This window comes from Osmerus eperlanus, chromosome 16, assembly GCF_963692335.1.
Source record: "Osmerus eperlanus chromosome 16, fOsmEpe2.1, whole genome shotgun sequence".
Taxonomy (NCBI): Eukaryota; Metazoa; Chordata; class Actinopteri; order Osmeriformes; family Osmeridae; genus Osmerus; species Osmerus eperlanus.
The window spans coordinates 9,765,329-9,782,123 of NC_085033.1; the positions used below are offsets into that span (position 1 = coordinate 9,765,329).

At 45.9% G+C, this 16,795-nt stretch overlaps 1 protein-coding gene across 1 annotated transcript in view; it reads left to right on the forward strand.

Moving 5' to 3' along the window:
• The first annotated feature begins 360 nt into the window (after positions 1-360).
• LOC134036566 (complement component C8 beta chain-like) overlaps positions 361-16,795 on the forward strand; it is a 34,723-nt gene continuing 18,288 nt past the window's right edge. Inside the window, exons 1-2 of the mRNA XM_062481564.1 lie at positions 361-614; positions 11,015-11,564. Of these exons, the coding sequence (XP_062337548.1) occupies positions 11,495-11,564 (70 nt within the window). The 5' untranslated portion in view covers positions 361-614; positions 11,015-11,494. The remainder of the gene's footprint in view (positions 615-11,014; positions 11,565-16,795) is intronic.

Consider the following 16,795-nt stretch of genomic DNA (forward strand, 5'->3'; position numbering starts at 1 on the left):
GAGACCACTGGCAGCTGGATATAACTGAAATAATATACTTTGATGATGCTACATGTGCAGTGCTCTCTTGTGGGAAATGGGCAACTGGTACCCTGCCCCCTCCGACTGGTCCCAGCCCCCTCCACCCCCCTTCTTTATTTTTGTGAAATGTTTAATCCCTTGTCCCATCCCCCTCCACACATTCCCCCTCTAACGGATCCCTTCTACATTATTCTCTGTGCATTTTAATTTTTTCTTTCACCAGGGGCCTATTTTCCCCGCCCACTCTCCTCGTTTTCGCCAGAATCTGGAATAGTCGAGCCAAGAAATAGTTAATCTCTCCGGCTGCTTCTATGATTGGCCGCTGTATACAGCGCTTTAGCCACCTTGAATGAGAAAGAGGGGTAACTAGGCAACTTCGGTGGCGGTAGAAGATACGGCTCACGGGGCGCCGAAATTGTAAAATTGTCGAAAAGAATTGAGGTTACCCAATGTGATTTTAGTGTGTCCGGCAAAAGGAATTAACCAATGGATATTCCTCCTAAACGGAAAACAGAGCGCACAAATGAAAGGGGCATTGGTTTGGATTAAAACGCAGAAATGGGACACTTCCGAGTAGGATGTGCTTCATATTGGTAAGTCTCAGATATGTTGGAAACATTTGTAGTGTATACTACACTTCACGTTTTTTTGTTACCGATCCAGTTAAGATGGTTTTAGAAGATGTTTTAGGATGCAAAAAAGAACCCTCTGGCTATAGCCAAGATTTATGGACTGAATGTAAACGCAATCTTCCAAGAAAGCAGGCAGAGGAAAGATAAGGTTTTATTTTTATTAATAGAAATATTAAGAATCCCATAAAAAAGGAATATTCATGGTTCTGTGGCTAAATTCGATTTGAATGGTCAAAATAGGTTTACAGGCTAGTCTTCAGACTGACTGATAAACCAATGATTATAAATTAGGTCAAGGCGTTATGTTCTTGTTAAGTTGTCCTTATAGACGGACTCATTTTCGGATGCTGTAAGATTGTGCATCATTTCAAATCTAGGCTCGTGAAGGAGACTTCACAGTTTAGCCCACTATTCCTCAGCCGTGTCCAAGCACCCCCCCCCCCCCCCCCCTGCGTGTCGTCTACACACTATCCAAATGCTTAACGGCCAGGTCTTTGATTTTTCTATTCTGTGTATAGGCCTATATGAGTAGAAGACAAGTCAATCGTGTTATTCCGACTGACATAAACGTATATTAATAAACTTACATATTATGGACAGCTTTTCTATTGAAGCAGAATGCACACCAGCAAACGGATGTGCCTACCTGTAGAAGCGCGCAGCTCAGCGGTGCCACTGTGACATATCGACTCACTGCGGGATATCAGTGAATATAAATGGGTTTCCCCTAATCGTGGTTCAAGTTTATGGTTCATGGTTCATTGCGGTGAAAATATTGCCGGTGAAACTTCGGAGCGTATGGGGGTATCTGCTGCGTCACCGCGTCAAATTGCCCCCCTCTGTCACAGTTGGTTCATAATTTCTGGGACAGGAGAGAAAACGAATGGATACGGTCCTAGACCAGCATTAGATATTCTGATGAAACCCCTTACTTACCAGTCCACATTTGACTATCTTTTGACTGTTCTATTTGTGTATCTCTATCACTGTGTTTTAGACATAGCTCAAAGGACCTTGTGGGGAGCCATCTCTCTGGCTATGACCTGTCAGCCCAGAGATGTTGATTGACATAGGCCTAGCTGTAATTATTGTTCTTACAAGGATAAAACTAAACACGTTTCAACCATGTGTACAATAGTGTGCCTCTGCAGTGCCTGCATGAGTGGGTCTTAAACAAGTGCCTAATTCACTTCATAAAATGGCCTGCTGTGGAGCTATGGCTTGTAAATGATGATCTGAGGAAGACAGAATATGTTACATTTACATTTAGCAGACGCTCTTATCCAGAGCGACTTACAGTAAGTACAGGGACATTCCCCCGAGGCAAGTAGGGTGAAGTGCCTTGCCCAAGGACACAACGTCAGTTGGCATGACCGGGAATCGAACTGGCAACCTTCGGATTACTAGCCCAATTCCCTCACCGCTCAGCCACCTGACTCCCGTTTTAACTGTATGGTGTGGAATGACTGAAAAGTGGTGGAAATAATGCCGTGATTGGTTGGCTGGAATTAGTTCGGGACCTTGTTTGTGTCAGGACTCAACTGTTTATCCTCAGAGCAGTATCAGTGGTGTGACAGTTCATGGAGGGTTTTCCCCATATCCGCCCAAAAGTAATCTCCTTATACAAGCCAGAGGTCTGGCTGTAACTGATCACTGCCAAATGTTCTCACACACTGTCCATATGTTTGACCACACATACAAGCGCACACACACAAACACATACACACACTTTCTGTTTTCAGTTCAGTGCAGTCGGTAGTCCCGTGACAGTTCCTTGCAATCCTCTGTGAGTTGTGAGGCTTAAGATGGTGCCGCACAAAATGCTGGAGAGCATTCACTTCTGTGGCAAGGAGCCCTTTGTTGGTCTCCCACTGGAATCAAGACACTTAATTCAACTCCTGACAGCAAAAACCACAGAGACAGTATTGGAGCCATATTATCGGATTAAAACCATTATGCCTCTCCTCTCATTCCGCAAGTCCTGTAAAATGAATAAAGCAAAAATGGGATGTTTTCTATTCATGCTGTTTTTTGTCTTCAATCTGATGACACAAGAACAACACATGCAGCTGGTTGTTATTCAGCACTCCCCAGCTCCTGCTGTCTCTCCCACTTGTCCATGTCCTCTGATTCCCCTTTTGTCCCGCTGAAAAGCCTATCACATCCGTTGTTTTTCCTTGTAATGCAGCAGCATTACCTCTGACTGAACTCCCTGAAGACTCACATACCCAGGCCGGAGGTAATGCTTCTTCAGAAGAGTGCAAACACAGACGGTTGTATGGTACATGGTTGCTGCAGTGGTCTAAATCTTTTATAAGAACTTAATTCAGTGAGCCAGCCAATTAAGATTGCTGAACTTTATTGTGCGGGGTATCTCTGCTCTGATTGTTATCAGTGAGGAAGACGTCAGTGCAGGCGGGTGGGCAGATGCAGGTTAGGGGAGCTAGTTCCGAGGGACAATTGAGGTGGTTGTTCTGTTCAAGTGCATTGTGGCGCTGCGTTGCATGAGGCAGATGCATGGTTGGCATGAGCCCATGGTGACAGGTGCTTCCTCAGATGTAAGTTGGGTGGGAGTCTCTCGTTGAAACTACGGTTACGAGAAATTGGGCTGTGTCCTGTATTTCTGTTATTTACCAATTTTAGAAATTCACAGGCTACTTCTTAGTCTGGCTAAAAAAGGAGATTATTGTTCTGTTAGGAACAGAACCTGATTTGTCTACCCACTTTTCCACACAAACATTTCATTTCTTTGCATCTACAGTGCAAATAACATCTTACTTAATTATATAGCAATAGTTAAAACTACCATCACCCCCACAAGCACACATTCTCGTACCATTACATCAGACACACAGTCACCAGATGTTTGAATCAAACAGTTGGAGGATCTGTCAGTTTTCCCATTATTGTAAAAAAAAAAAACTGGAGTCATCACATGACCTGAGCGACACTGCCCAACACCTCACGGTGGTGAGGTGTTGGGCTTGTGTGTGGCGCCATGTCAAATGTGCCTGGCCAGAACAGCCATCACTGCCTGCTCCACTTCCATGGGACTGGACATCTTCAATGCATCACTGACACCAACCATCACAAGGGAGATGTAGCATGCCAAACCAATGAATCATTAAGACTCAATTGGCTGGGAGGTGTGGTGGTGCCTGCTATATGCCTGGGGGTTCCAAGGCAATCTGTACACCCAATCGTCTTCTTCTGTCTTTGTTTTAGCTGGACACTGAACTGCATCCTACACTGCACCATGTCTTGGGCTTGTCTGTGAATCTCAGGCTTACAGAACATCTCTCCCTTTGCTGGGACTCCATGTTTCAACTCGCCGCCTGTTTGTAGATTTGAAACAAGTCAATAAGACAGAATGAAGTGTTCTGTCTTCACCGGCCCAGCTACGTAACTGAAATGAGTCACCGCGACCTTCAGCTCAACTCATGTCGCGCCAGTTGGCAATGTATGAAATAGTCATCCATCTATTGAAGTACAAGGCTGTGGAGCTCCAGATAAATCTTAAAGAGGTAGACTGTGTGTCCGCTTCAGTAGCGACTTCTCTCTGTCAAGAGGCAGCCTGAGCTGCCTAGATCTACCCGTCACGGGTCGTCAAGGGTCCTTCGAGCTAAACGGGGCACACATGCACAGACTCTCAGACCTACACACACACCTTACGAGCCTTACAAAGAATACAGTCCATGTGTCGTGTTTGTGATAGTGTGACTGTGTGTGCTGTTCTCGTGTGCGTGCTCTTGTGTGTATGTGTGTGTGTATTTGCACGTGTACATGTGTATTAAATTAAGGTGTGTGAAATTAAGTTGCAACCAATGTAGCACATTGCTGTAGGTGAGGAGGGGGAGTAAGAGCAGCTCTGTCCCAGTTGTAGGCCCACGTGCTGCCCCCAACTGCCCTCCTCAGGCATTTTCACCGCATTACCCAGAAACGCCATGTTCGTGTGACCCAATTTATCAGGCACTCCTCCCCATTCATCTGCTCTCACAGATGCACAACAGGAGGCTCCATAAGCAGCAGAGCATTCATCACCTCAGAGTAGTGCAGTTCTTCAGTTGCCTCCCCTGGCCCCCATGCTACAACCCTGCCACCTCAGGGTAGACAGCACTCCATATGGGGTTGTTGATGATTGTAATCTTATGGCAGTAGGTAATAGCTGAAATGCATTTGTGCATGCACTCTGTGTGTGTGTGTGTGTGTGTGTGTGAGCCCGTGTGTGTTTTATAATGCATGGAAAAGTAAGGCAATTATGTGAGCAGGCTAGCAGCTACACTTTCAATGACAACCTTTTTGAATCCACTGAAGGTCTGCTAGCAATACAAACAGTTTCTTCTTAATGATTAGTGTTGTAATGAAGAGGAATTTGAATAATTGTATCTATGCAGAATTGTAATAGCACTTTGACTTAGATTCTGTGTTTACATATCATAGTGTGTTTAATATGGCCAGATATGCCTTTTGTTATCCATTTTGCAGAGGACAGCCCATTTTCCATACAGCTGTCAGATCATCTGACAGACTGTAGTGAGTGTAGTGAGAGGTAGGCTCTGTGGCGGAGGTAGTCTCTGTGGTGGAGGTAGGCTCTGTGGTGGAGTTAGTCTCTGTGGTGCAGGTAGAGGTAGTCTCTGTGGTGGAGGTAGTCTCTATGGTGGAGGTAGTCTCTGTGGTGGAGGTAGAGGTAGTCTCTGTGGTGGAGGTAGTCTCTGTGGTGGAGGTAGAGGTAGTCTCTGTGGTGGAGGTAGTCTCTGTGGTGGAGGTAGTCTCTGTGGTGGAGGTAGAGGTAGTCTCTGTGGTGGAGGTAGTCTCTGTGGTGGAGGTAGAGGTAGTCTCTGTGGTGGAGGTAGTCTCTGTGGTGGAGGTAGTCTCTGTGGTGGAGGTAGAGGTAGTCTCTGTGGTGGAGGTAGTCTCTGTGGTGGAGGTAGTCTCTGTGGTGGAGGTAGTCTCTGTGGTGGAGGTAGTCTCTGTGGTGGAGGTAGTCTCTGTGGTGGAGGTAGAGGTAGTCGGTGTGGTGCAGGTTCAGATAGAAATAGTCTCTTGTGAGAGGAGTAACAGTCTCTTTGTCTTAGGTCTTAAAGTCTTTGTGCTATTGGACCACAGTACATGATGACTGGAAGCCAGATTTCTCTGCTGTGTGAGTTCATGACCTTGCAGAGCCATTGTAACGTCGGAAAGAATATTTCACTTATCATTATCAGCATGATTAGCTGCCAATGGGCTGTGGTGTGCTTTAATCCCCTCAATCTCCAGAGTGTGATAACATATGAGATGACAACAGTTTCACACCCAGTTTCACACCTCCTGCAGTTCCATACGTCGCAGCGACCTAATTACTCATGTGAGATTAATGAGAGACGTGGAGGTGTGGTGGGAGCGCCTCTAATTACACCCACAGACAACAGAGTAGTCAGGGGGACAGATGTGTGTGTGTGAGAGAGAGAGAGAGAGAGAGAGAGAGAGAGAGAGAGAGTGTGAGAGAGAGAGACAGAGAGAGAGAGAGAGAGAGAGAGAGAGAGAGAGAGTGTGTGTGAGAGAGAGACAGAGAGAGTGTGTGTATGTGTGAGACAGAGAGTGTGTGTGAGTGTTCTAGAAGTTGTCCTGTAGTTAGAATAGTGCTGAAGAGATGGCCTATATAGAGCATATTACGATGCTTACCTGACCTTCCTCATCATCAGTATCACTGGCAAATCAGCTGAGCCTTTGGTTTCCTTAGGGACTGCACACAGTGACTTTCTGTACTGGGTTGTGAGCTGCATTGTGAGCCTGAAATCCCAATAAGATCTTTTGTAAAAGTTTTTTAAGCCATGAACAAAGTCAGAAAACTGTTTTGTTTTGTCACAGTTTTTTTAATATAGCGGTGACTCATATCTTAATTGTATCCATGACCTGTGTTCAATTACAAAGGTCACCTTTTGGCTATTTATTCAGTTCAAAGTGTTCATGGAAAAATTGCTTAATTGTCTCATTAATTTCTCCCTGCATGAAGCAATGACCACGTGGATAAAGAGAGGGTTCTTATATAATTTTCAAAGGAAACCTTGCCTCAACCGTCTTTTCTCAAATAGGCATTGTGCAAACCAAAAGGAGGGAGAACAAGAAAATAGGACAGGGGGGTCTGGGGGGACTGGGTGGAGATAAAGAAACACTGTGAAAACCAAAAACAAGTGGAGAGATAGAGAGAAGAGAGAGGGACAAGATAGGGAGAAAGGACACAGTGAGAGACACAACAAAGAGAAAAGGTGGAACGAGGCAGAGAGATAATTAGAGATAGAGAGACTGGGAGAGAGACAGAGAGAGATGGAGAGAGAGAAAGGAAGGAAGGAAGACAGAAATGGAGAAGAGAGAGGGAGATGGAAGAGATGTCTTGGCTGTGAGAGAGCTGTTTTCCTTTAGGTCTCCTATCTTGGAGCCAGCCCAATTCTCTCCCACTGAACGAGGTAAATAGCCTGTTTGAACACACTGTTTAGACTCTGAGACAGTGCACAACAACAGAGCGAGTCAGTGAATTAAAGACTCCTCAGGGAAGTTAAGAGACACATCGGAGGCGTTCAGAGGATCCTATTGCCCAATTAACCATTCCAACTGCGGTCCAGTCTCACGCTGGCTGGCTGCATTTCTCGGCACGGGTGTCTCATTAGGTATCGCAAACAGGGACGCTCTCACAGTCATAAGCCTTAGTCATTGTTTACTGTCGCAACAGTGCAGCATGACACATATCCGCTTTAAAATGTCGGCAATCTGGATCTCCTGACTAAGAAAAGTAACCCAGATGAAACAAATTAAGACTAGGGAGCTCACTCTCTATGAACAGAGAATGTTAGCGCTCTTGTTCATTGATGTCACATTCTGTACTCCCCCCCCCTCCCCCTCCTCTAAATTGCGACCCTTTCTAGTGCAGCTGAACTAGTAAAAGGGTAATGTAGGAGCACTGTGGAGGGTAACTCCTCCCTGCCCTCTGACTAGCCATGCCTGGCCACTACTACAGCCGTGGTTAAGTGAGTGCACTGCTCCAAGGTTTATTTTGACATAAATCTGCACTGCAAAGCAACTGCGGCGCTATACTAATTTAGTTTACCAGCTGTATGCGCTGAACCCAAAGAAATGAGGCCTTTGTTTCTATCAGGAAGCAAATGAATATGCTCCGATGCATAAACAGTCGTTTTTTATGTGCTTTCCTGTTTTCCAGTCAACTCCACTTCGCTCTGTCGTCAAAACTCATTCCTCCATCTTGTCAGGAATGAGGAGGAGTAATGAGCCAGAGCGCAGCAGTGTCATGTCACAGGCCATCAGTCCACTCTAGATGCAAGGTATACTGGAGGACAAGCTTTAGAGGAACCTTTTGGATTTTCCTTTTGGGTTTCTTGTGTGTGTGTGTTCTTATGACCTTAATATATTAGACACTTGTTCTATGATCACAGTAATTGGTGTGATTAACCCAATGAAACTTTTGCTTTTATTCAGTTAAGAAGGCCTATACGCCTCATAGAAACAATGAGCAATGAACAAGAAGCTAATTAGCGATACACTATTAAATTAGGCCCTATCTTATATTCAAGGGCTATCAGGCTCTTGTAAGGCCACCGGAGACGAGGCTGTCATTGATTTTGAGAACTTGATAACAGCTAACAGCTGATGAATTCATGCATAAAATGTACTGTAGACCACTGGTCAATCCCTAAACCAATGAATCTGTTTACTGTCATTCTTTGTGTTATATACATTTTCAGTGTCTTATCCACAGTTGATATAGAGCCAAAGTTGGTGGCTGTGGTTGTCATAGGTGACACAAGGTAAACCAGCAGGGATATTCTTGGAGGCTTTGGCGTCCTGGGTTGTGACAGCCCTGTCCTGCTCCATAAGCTGGGGGGCATTTTGTAACAAAGATGACCAGCGCTAGGTGCCAAAGCCAGTCTGTCGAACAAACGGCTCTAGCAGCCCCCAGGCCATGGCAGCCTTGGCTGGGTAGGAGGCGTTAGGATCTAGGGACATGCCTGCCTTCCTGCCTGCCTGCCTGGCAGCCTGCCTTACTGCCTGCCTGCCGGCCTACTAGACAGTCACATGCAAGCTGGAGAGCACAGGCGGCAGCCTCCATAGAGACTGGTCTGAATAGAGGTGTAATTGGCCATATCGGGTGATGGATGGCTACTCAACCTCACTGACTCATCTGCTGAATTCAAGGACTTGTCTTACAGTGGGAGCTTGATTGTACACTCTGATTAACTGAGAAACTTGAAATGCTCCTAATAGGAGAAATGAATGTAGTGCAATCAGTCCTTTTTATTCAATTAGCCTTTATGTCTGTGTGGGAGACATTAAAGATGAACTAAATAGCTTATCCTGATAAGGTGCGCGAACAGAAATGTCTGCTGCAATTCAAAGTATCATTTGTATCACAAATAGATAATTGGGCGCATGCAAAGACGCTTTCTTTTTTTATTGCTGTTGCTGAGATGTATTGCTAGGCACATGTACTGTGTGATGTTCTAATTTGTAAATTGTATGTTAATAAGTTTCTTAACCCCGAGGAAGGAGCGATGAATACTTTATTGAGTGACATCATTCCTTTTAGTCCGCAGGTGACCAATGGTGGAATGCTGCAGGCTCTGCCCATACGGCACTGAGATTTGTGTCATATCGAACACGATGAAAAAAAGAAAACAATTTTCCCGCTTTGGTAAAGATTCAGGGCACATCACATCGTATTCCATTTATGCTCATGACAGGATATATATACCTGGTACCCAAGGGGTATGCCTGGCAATGCGAAGGTGTGTGCTCTGACTCCCTCAAGAAAAATCAATGACTTGCTCTGTGATTGATGTGGTTGGTGTTAAGAAGAGAGAGTTGTCATATTTCATCATGCTTCCTCACTGCAAACTGTATTTGTTAGCTAATCCGGTTACAGCTACAGATACCGATGCCAGGTTGCAAACCCAAGAGATGAAGACTGAAAATATATGTTTTATTTGTAATTTTTTCCATCTTAAATTAGCCATCTCGTTGTTGCAGATGGAAACTGAAGAATGAGTTAGATGTAGAAAGTAAATAGTGTTCCCTATAGTAAATCTCCCTTCATATTTACAAAGAAAATACTCAAATGAGCCAATTAATAAATAAAGAAAAGGCTTATGTTTGGTGGCTTTGACAGGCTGACTTCAACAGCATCGAAGCCGGAGAATGGAATGATGCTCGTTAACTCTGACCCAAATCATAAGAGACAGTGGGAACTGTTAAAACACTGAGCAGATTGGGAGGCTGAGTGACCTAGATACCATTGGTTTTGAAAAGCAGTCGTACATCACATTAAATCACTCTTACAGCCAATACAATGAGACATGTCTCCTTCCTCAATGAAAATTACATTACGATAAGGTTCTTTGTGACAGGAAAATGTCGTTCTCATTGCTGACACTCGAAAGGCTTTGTTTGAGACGTGCTTATATGGAGATTGCCCTCCTCTCGGACTGCCGTGACATTATCTGCCTCATAAGCGCACTTGAATCATTCCCTGGTGAAATGTGCGCAGGGTGAAGCTTGGGATAGGCATTTGCACCCACAGAGGGAAGCGATGAGGACCAGACGATTGCAATAACCTGTTGTTCAGGGAAATGTAATGCGTTTCAGCATCGCAGCTCATTTCTGAATAATAGAAGTGTTGAAGCCTGACCTGAAGAGACAGAGAGAGTAAAAGTGGTTCCTGTGACCTGGCTAAGCTATCTATCTCTCTGTCTCTCTCTCTTTCTCTCTCTCTTTCTCTCTCTCGATTTCTCTTACTCCCTTACACACACACACATACTGTACACACATAGGGCCACACACCTACAATGTCACACAATGTCACACACAAGCACGCCACGTGAGCCCATTGCATGGGAGCTGCTCATTTTTTTAGGACAGGACAGAGTCAGGGTTGACTCCAACAATGGGTATCACCATGCCAACCGCAGTGCCGGCCCAGTGTGCCAGCTTGGCAGTGTCTTCATGTTAGCGGTGGATGATTCAAGGGCACCACACTCACTGGGGGGGTTCCAATTCATAGCTCTCCATGCCAGAATCATCTCAGTAGTTAGTTCTAAAAGAGTCATTCTGTCATTCACTGCTCTTCCCCGTCCTTTCATGTTGCTGAGCATGTGAGAGAAAGCACAATGCACACATGACTGGATGTGTTTGCCCTGTGATTAAGCTTTGGTGATCTGGAGCAGATAATAAGTACCTTGTTGGGGTTATGAATTAGTAGCTGTCATTTCATAACTTAAATTAATATTCGAGTGACTGATTTAAGGAAATGTTTTTGTCATGTTAATTAATAGTCAGCTGTGAACAGTAAACATATTCCCTGTCTGTTTGCTTCACAGTGCTTGAAGGAAATAACTTGGATGAACAGTTAATCGCGGTCTAAATCGCTTCATCCAATAGGAATATTTGCTCACTCCCTCGACAGCAAATATTAAAGGAGAAGTCCATGCCCTTCCCTTGGGGGAATCACTGACTAAGCAGAAGGGGTACAAGATGATGGCTGACCTTCACTGAGAGCCAAACACAATGTCAGCACGGGTGTGAAGCGCCTCAAGAGGACCACTCCACCTCTCACTCACAGGCCCTCCAACCCCAGGATGAAGCTGCACTGAACGGGAGGCTCAGTGGGCTCACGCCGGACTTTGCTCTGAAGAGGACCACCAGACTTCTCACCATGGACCTGGAGGAGAGCTCCCGCGTGGACGTCGGCCTCTGAGAGGGACTAGCGAGGACATTGGAGGCTGGTTGGAGAGGTGTGCTGCCAGCCCATGGTGGATCTGCTGTGAGGGGGACGAAAACCAAGGACTCAGCGGAGGAGGATGTCAGCAGAGGCCGAACTCCAGCCAGGTGTCAAAACCACCCTGAGGAGGGAGTCCAAGAGGACTAAAGGTAAGCACACACTCACGCCCACACACAGACAAACCTACACACATAAACAAGCAGACACACACATACACTCCTGCATGCATACATACAGTAAGAAATAAATAGTCAAATAGACACACAGACACACCACACTACACATATACATACCCCTTAGGTGTGTTTTTCAGGCCTACCATACCTAGTCAACTATCCTCCTGGCTAAACGAAATGAAGGTGCGATGAGAAGAAGCAGTCCCGTGTGGTTTTCTGTATTCAGCGAGTCATTCTTTAGGGGGCTAAATGTATTTTCCTTATCAGGAGAGGCCTCCATCCCACAGATCCAGATGTAGTAACAGCTATTCTGTGTAGCCTGGGGGTTGGTAGTGTCATGATTTAGGTGTCACGGACGGGGGAATTCACACCCTGTCGCTTTGATGAACAGCATAAGTGATGTAATAGGCCAAGGCAGCCTCAGAACGATCGCTGGGAGATTGAAATGGGATTGAATTGGCTGAGAGGTAGGGGGGGGGGAGAGAGAGAGAGAGGCTGATCCCTCTCTCTCGCTCTTCATTTCCCCTCCTCCTCCTCATCCCTCCGCCCATGAATAAAGCTACTCCAGCTACAGCAGCAGCACCATCAGCAGTGGTCTAAAGCTCTCCTCTCCTGCCTCGCCTCGCCTGCCTCGCCTCTAATCTCCTCTCCTGCCTCTCCTCTTCCTAGCTGCCAGCTAGCAGCAGCAGCAGCAGGGCAGAGGGGCCAGGTCCTCTGTGGCTGTTTCCCTGGCTCCCGCAGATCTCTCAGATAAATAGCCTGGCTGGAGGAGGGCCCATCGATTTGAGTTAAGTGGAGGGAGAGCAGAGCGGTGTGAAGGCCCAATTACACACGTGGCCATGCGACTCTTACTGGAGGGGGCTATCAGCCTGACTTTAGCATGTTAATCACATGTGCCGCAGCAACCATTGTTACAATCATGAAGATGCTATTTAGATTCATATAAATGGAAATCCGGGGGATTATGGAGATTGATGTGTGTTGTCACACTGCGAAGTGTTTCACTGCCATGGCTGGGCCAGTAAAGGACCCTCTCAAGGTGGAGGTTGATGACATACAATAACACATTTAGAGGTGTTTGTTGTTCTGAAGGTGGTAGCCTAGTGTATCCATAGAGTGAATGTATTTTATACTCCCTGAATTGAGATTGTCTTTCAAGTTCTGCAGATAATTTTTTTATTGCTGGGCTGTTTTACTGGAAAAAAGACATGTTACATACAGTACATACTGACACACATCGGAGTAAATATTTAATTCCTTGTTGGTATGATTTGAGCCAAGTGTGTCTCTAGCCAGTAGCTAGCATCCAGCCTGACTGCAGTGTCTGTCTGCCACGCTAAAGCCTCCCTTCTACCCATCGATGGAATTGCTTCACATGCGTGACTTCACTCCATCTCCATAGCAACTGTTGCACTCCAACTGTAATCTGTGCAAAAAATAAAAAATGATTCACTTCAAGAAAAAGAAGAGAAAAAAAAAGGTGCAGTGTGAAATCTGCAGTCACCTCTCATGTGCCTAGTGCTGGCAGGTTGGAAAGATGCCCTAGAAATTAGGCAGCAGCGCTACTATAGTAATCTCTGCTAGATTTCATCTTGTCTTACTCCAGTCATTTTTGGATAATGAGACACCTCCAGTGTCTCTAGCCATTTTAACACAAGGCATCATATTCTATCACATATTCTGTCATATCGTTTCATTAGAGAAAGGATTTAGCATTAATCAAGAATCACTGTCACAGAGTACATCAATAATGTACATGTAACTCTGGTTCAATCGATGTATCATCCACTGTATTGATGATGAGCACAATACCCCTCATTAACTCACTAATTGGTTTCACGATTCATCATTTAACAGCAACTCTATCTGTGTTGTCTGCAGCACACTGTCTCCCCATTCCATGTACAGCTGGGGTTACAGTACGTGTGATCATGTTTGGAAATGTGGATCTGTGTGTTTGCTGAGGCTTGTGAACGTTGCTTCATCCACATGGAGCAGGCAGATGGCTGGGGCACATTTGCCCGGCTCCTGGCCGGCACATCCCATGCTTCCTCTCAGTCTTACTAGAAAGTAGGCTTGACCCGACAGGCACACATACATGACCAACTCATACACAGCAAAGGGATCACTCGGGAACATGATGCACAGACCGATGCAGCAACGAATGGATGGATGAATCGGATTCACTGGGGGGCGCAAACTCTCTTGATTCCCAGATCCCTTCGATCAAATCACACTCCAAAAGTTGACCCCTGATGGACAGACGTAGCTACTCTGTAGATACATATTTTTCAAAGTTCAAAGGTTAAGCGGCTTGGATGCCGGGATCCCTAACAAAAAAGTCTTGTTGCCAAGTTTGCGTATCTGGAGGGGCACTTATGACTCTCCATCTGGTGCCATCTGGCCGTTCCGCCTTCCCTCGTCCTCGGCCCCCCGTCCCCATTTCAGGATGGGGGGGGGGGGTCGGGGGGGTCGGGGGGGGGGGGGTCGGGGGGGGGGGGGGGTCGGGGGGGGGGGGTCGGGGGGGAGTCGTGGTCCCACAACACACTATGCAATAGGGGCAAGTCGTCCTTTGAGTTGGCCGAGGTCAATGTTGATGTTCTGTGTCTCAGATGGACATCCGCATCACTTCTTCTGAAAAGTCCCAGCAATGTTGTGTCTTCCACAGACCGTTGGTGACAGAGAGGTGCAGACCATAAGCATGCATCAAGAGGAGAGAATAGAAATGTGCAAATGGATGTTGAAACACATATCCAGAGTGAAACAATGTTTCAATGTAAACATTATATTTATTACAGGGGAACTAAATATGCCACAGGGGAGCAAGGGAACCATGAATGCTGACAAAGAAACAAAACTAGAAAAACTACACCTGCACAACCAAATAATGCCCCGCCAATAAGATTACATTGGGTGGCTGCTATTACTTGCCTTGTGTTCTTAACAGAAGTAATGCTATGTGCATGCCCACGGGCTGCGTACCTAACCCCTTGCCTCTGTGCCAAGAACCAAAATCACAAACAAAAAACACTCTACCTAGTATAGGCACAAAGCTAAAATAATAATGTTAAATTCTGGACCACATATACTGTATACTTACTTACTTACTTACTATATACATACTACTATGACTAATATCACTGAATGTAAATACAACTGAGTTGACTCACCACACAACACCAACACATAATCAATCGACTGACGAACAAAAGACAAGGGTTTTTGAATAAGACGGACACAGAGACAATTGGTCGGAAGCAGCTACGGTAATGATGATGCATGACATTGACAAGCCAATCACAGACGGACACCCGAATGGATGAATGAACGTGAGGGGGGAAACAGGGAAGACGACACACAACTATACGGACACAGACAGAAATAGATACATAACTGTGTGGCAGTAACAGGGTCCCAGAAACACGGAGAGGACTAGCCCGTGGTCATCCTTCAAGAGCTCCAGAGTTAGTGTGTCATACTCCTCCCTCGCTCCTCTCCAGAACATCATGCAACCCTGCAGCGTTTCCCTCCCAGATGCAGTGCACTCCCTGTGATCTGAACTCCAGGCACGTACAGTAGGGGTTACCGCGGTCTATCAACCTTCCCATTCAGTATGCAGGGAGAATTCCGTTAGAGGATCTGTGCATAAATCTTTTAATCTCTTCTGATGTGTGATTATAAGACAGGGCCACTGTGCATGGACACCATGCACAGTGGCCTGTGCATGGTGTATTATAGGATGCAGTATATGATGCACATCACAACTTGTGTATGGTGAGGGGGGAATGTATGTATGTACTAGAATTTAATATTAAGAGCAGACGTAATGCAATAAACAGCTAGCTAGACTTTACGATGGCTGAATGGTAACAATGTATATTGTGTTTAAATGTATTCTCAAAATAGATGTACTCGTTCCTAAAAGTCTTGTTACACCGAAGAGGAGTAAGAATACAATGCAAATTATCATCGGAATAAGACCCAGATTTGACGTTCACTTTAGTTTCATGACTTTAGCATCTTCACGCTATCGTCCCCTCTGAGAGTTGAGCCCTCATCAATTAGTGAGGGGGTGTGCATAACCAAGACGGCCTCTGCATTTGAGCCAAGCCGTTTTCCACTCACAGCCCTCTTAATTTGCCCTTTTTTCTCTGACAATTTTTTTATATCCCCAAGAACCCCTGACAAGACATTTTGCTGAAATATTTAGAGGAAAAAAAAGTTATTCTGACATTCCGTGAGAGATGTAGCATGGATGGAAAACAGTATGTTTCAGGGCGGAATAAGCTCATTTGGTGTAATATGGTTTTAGCGCACTGCTTGACAGTTTTTGTTTGGGATATTAAAGCTTGTCCTACTCTGGTGCTTAGCTTAGCCAGCCTCTTAAATGTGCGTCTAACTGATGTACAAGGCTTCTGCGCTGGAATAGAGTGGAGCGAGAAGGAGGCCTGAAATAGTGTTAAATTCTCCAAGGTGCCAGTGACCTTGATTTGAAATCCCCACCATCCCTTTGTGTCGGCTGTAGCCTGCTAACACTGACAGAACGCACATAGGTTATGCAGAGACAGGTTATTCACAGTGTAGACTGTAGCATGCTCAGGTGTAGGGTCAACATAATCAAAACGCTAAGCCAGAAGACGGGGCTAGAGACAAAATGAGAAAAATGTCACTGTCAAGACGGTGTTAGGCTGTCTAGTGTTGGATGACAGACAGGGAGGCCAGACCACATTAGGGAGAGCCTGTAGCGCTACTGGATTGCCACCCCCCCCCCCCCCCCCACACACACACACATCCCCGCCCCATCCTCCCCACACTCCTCCTCCAAATCTCCGTCTCCTGCTACCTCCCGCCCGCCAGCTACTCCCCATCTATCACCCAGGGGGGCCCACTGGATTGTGGGTAAGCGCTGGACCGAGATGATGCTTCTCAAAAGCAGCCTTTCATGCTGTTTACGACCACCAATAGTGCCCATGGGAACCCTGGCTGGGTGTGGGTGGACGCCCCCTAACCTCCCACCCTTGTTCCCTAGGAATGCCCCACATGCAGGCCAGGGGAAGGTGATGCTGGTCGGTTGTCGAGGACTCTAATAGTTATCTGTTTTGTTCATCAGTCCCCACAATGGACCCATGAGGTCCGAGCCAGTTGAAGTCTGCTCATGCATTTTATTGGGCTGCGACAGAAAGAAACATTTTCCATCCTGTTGA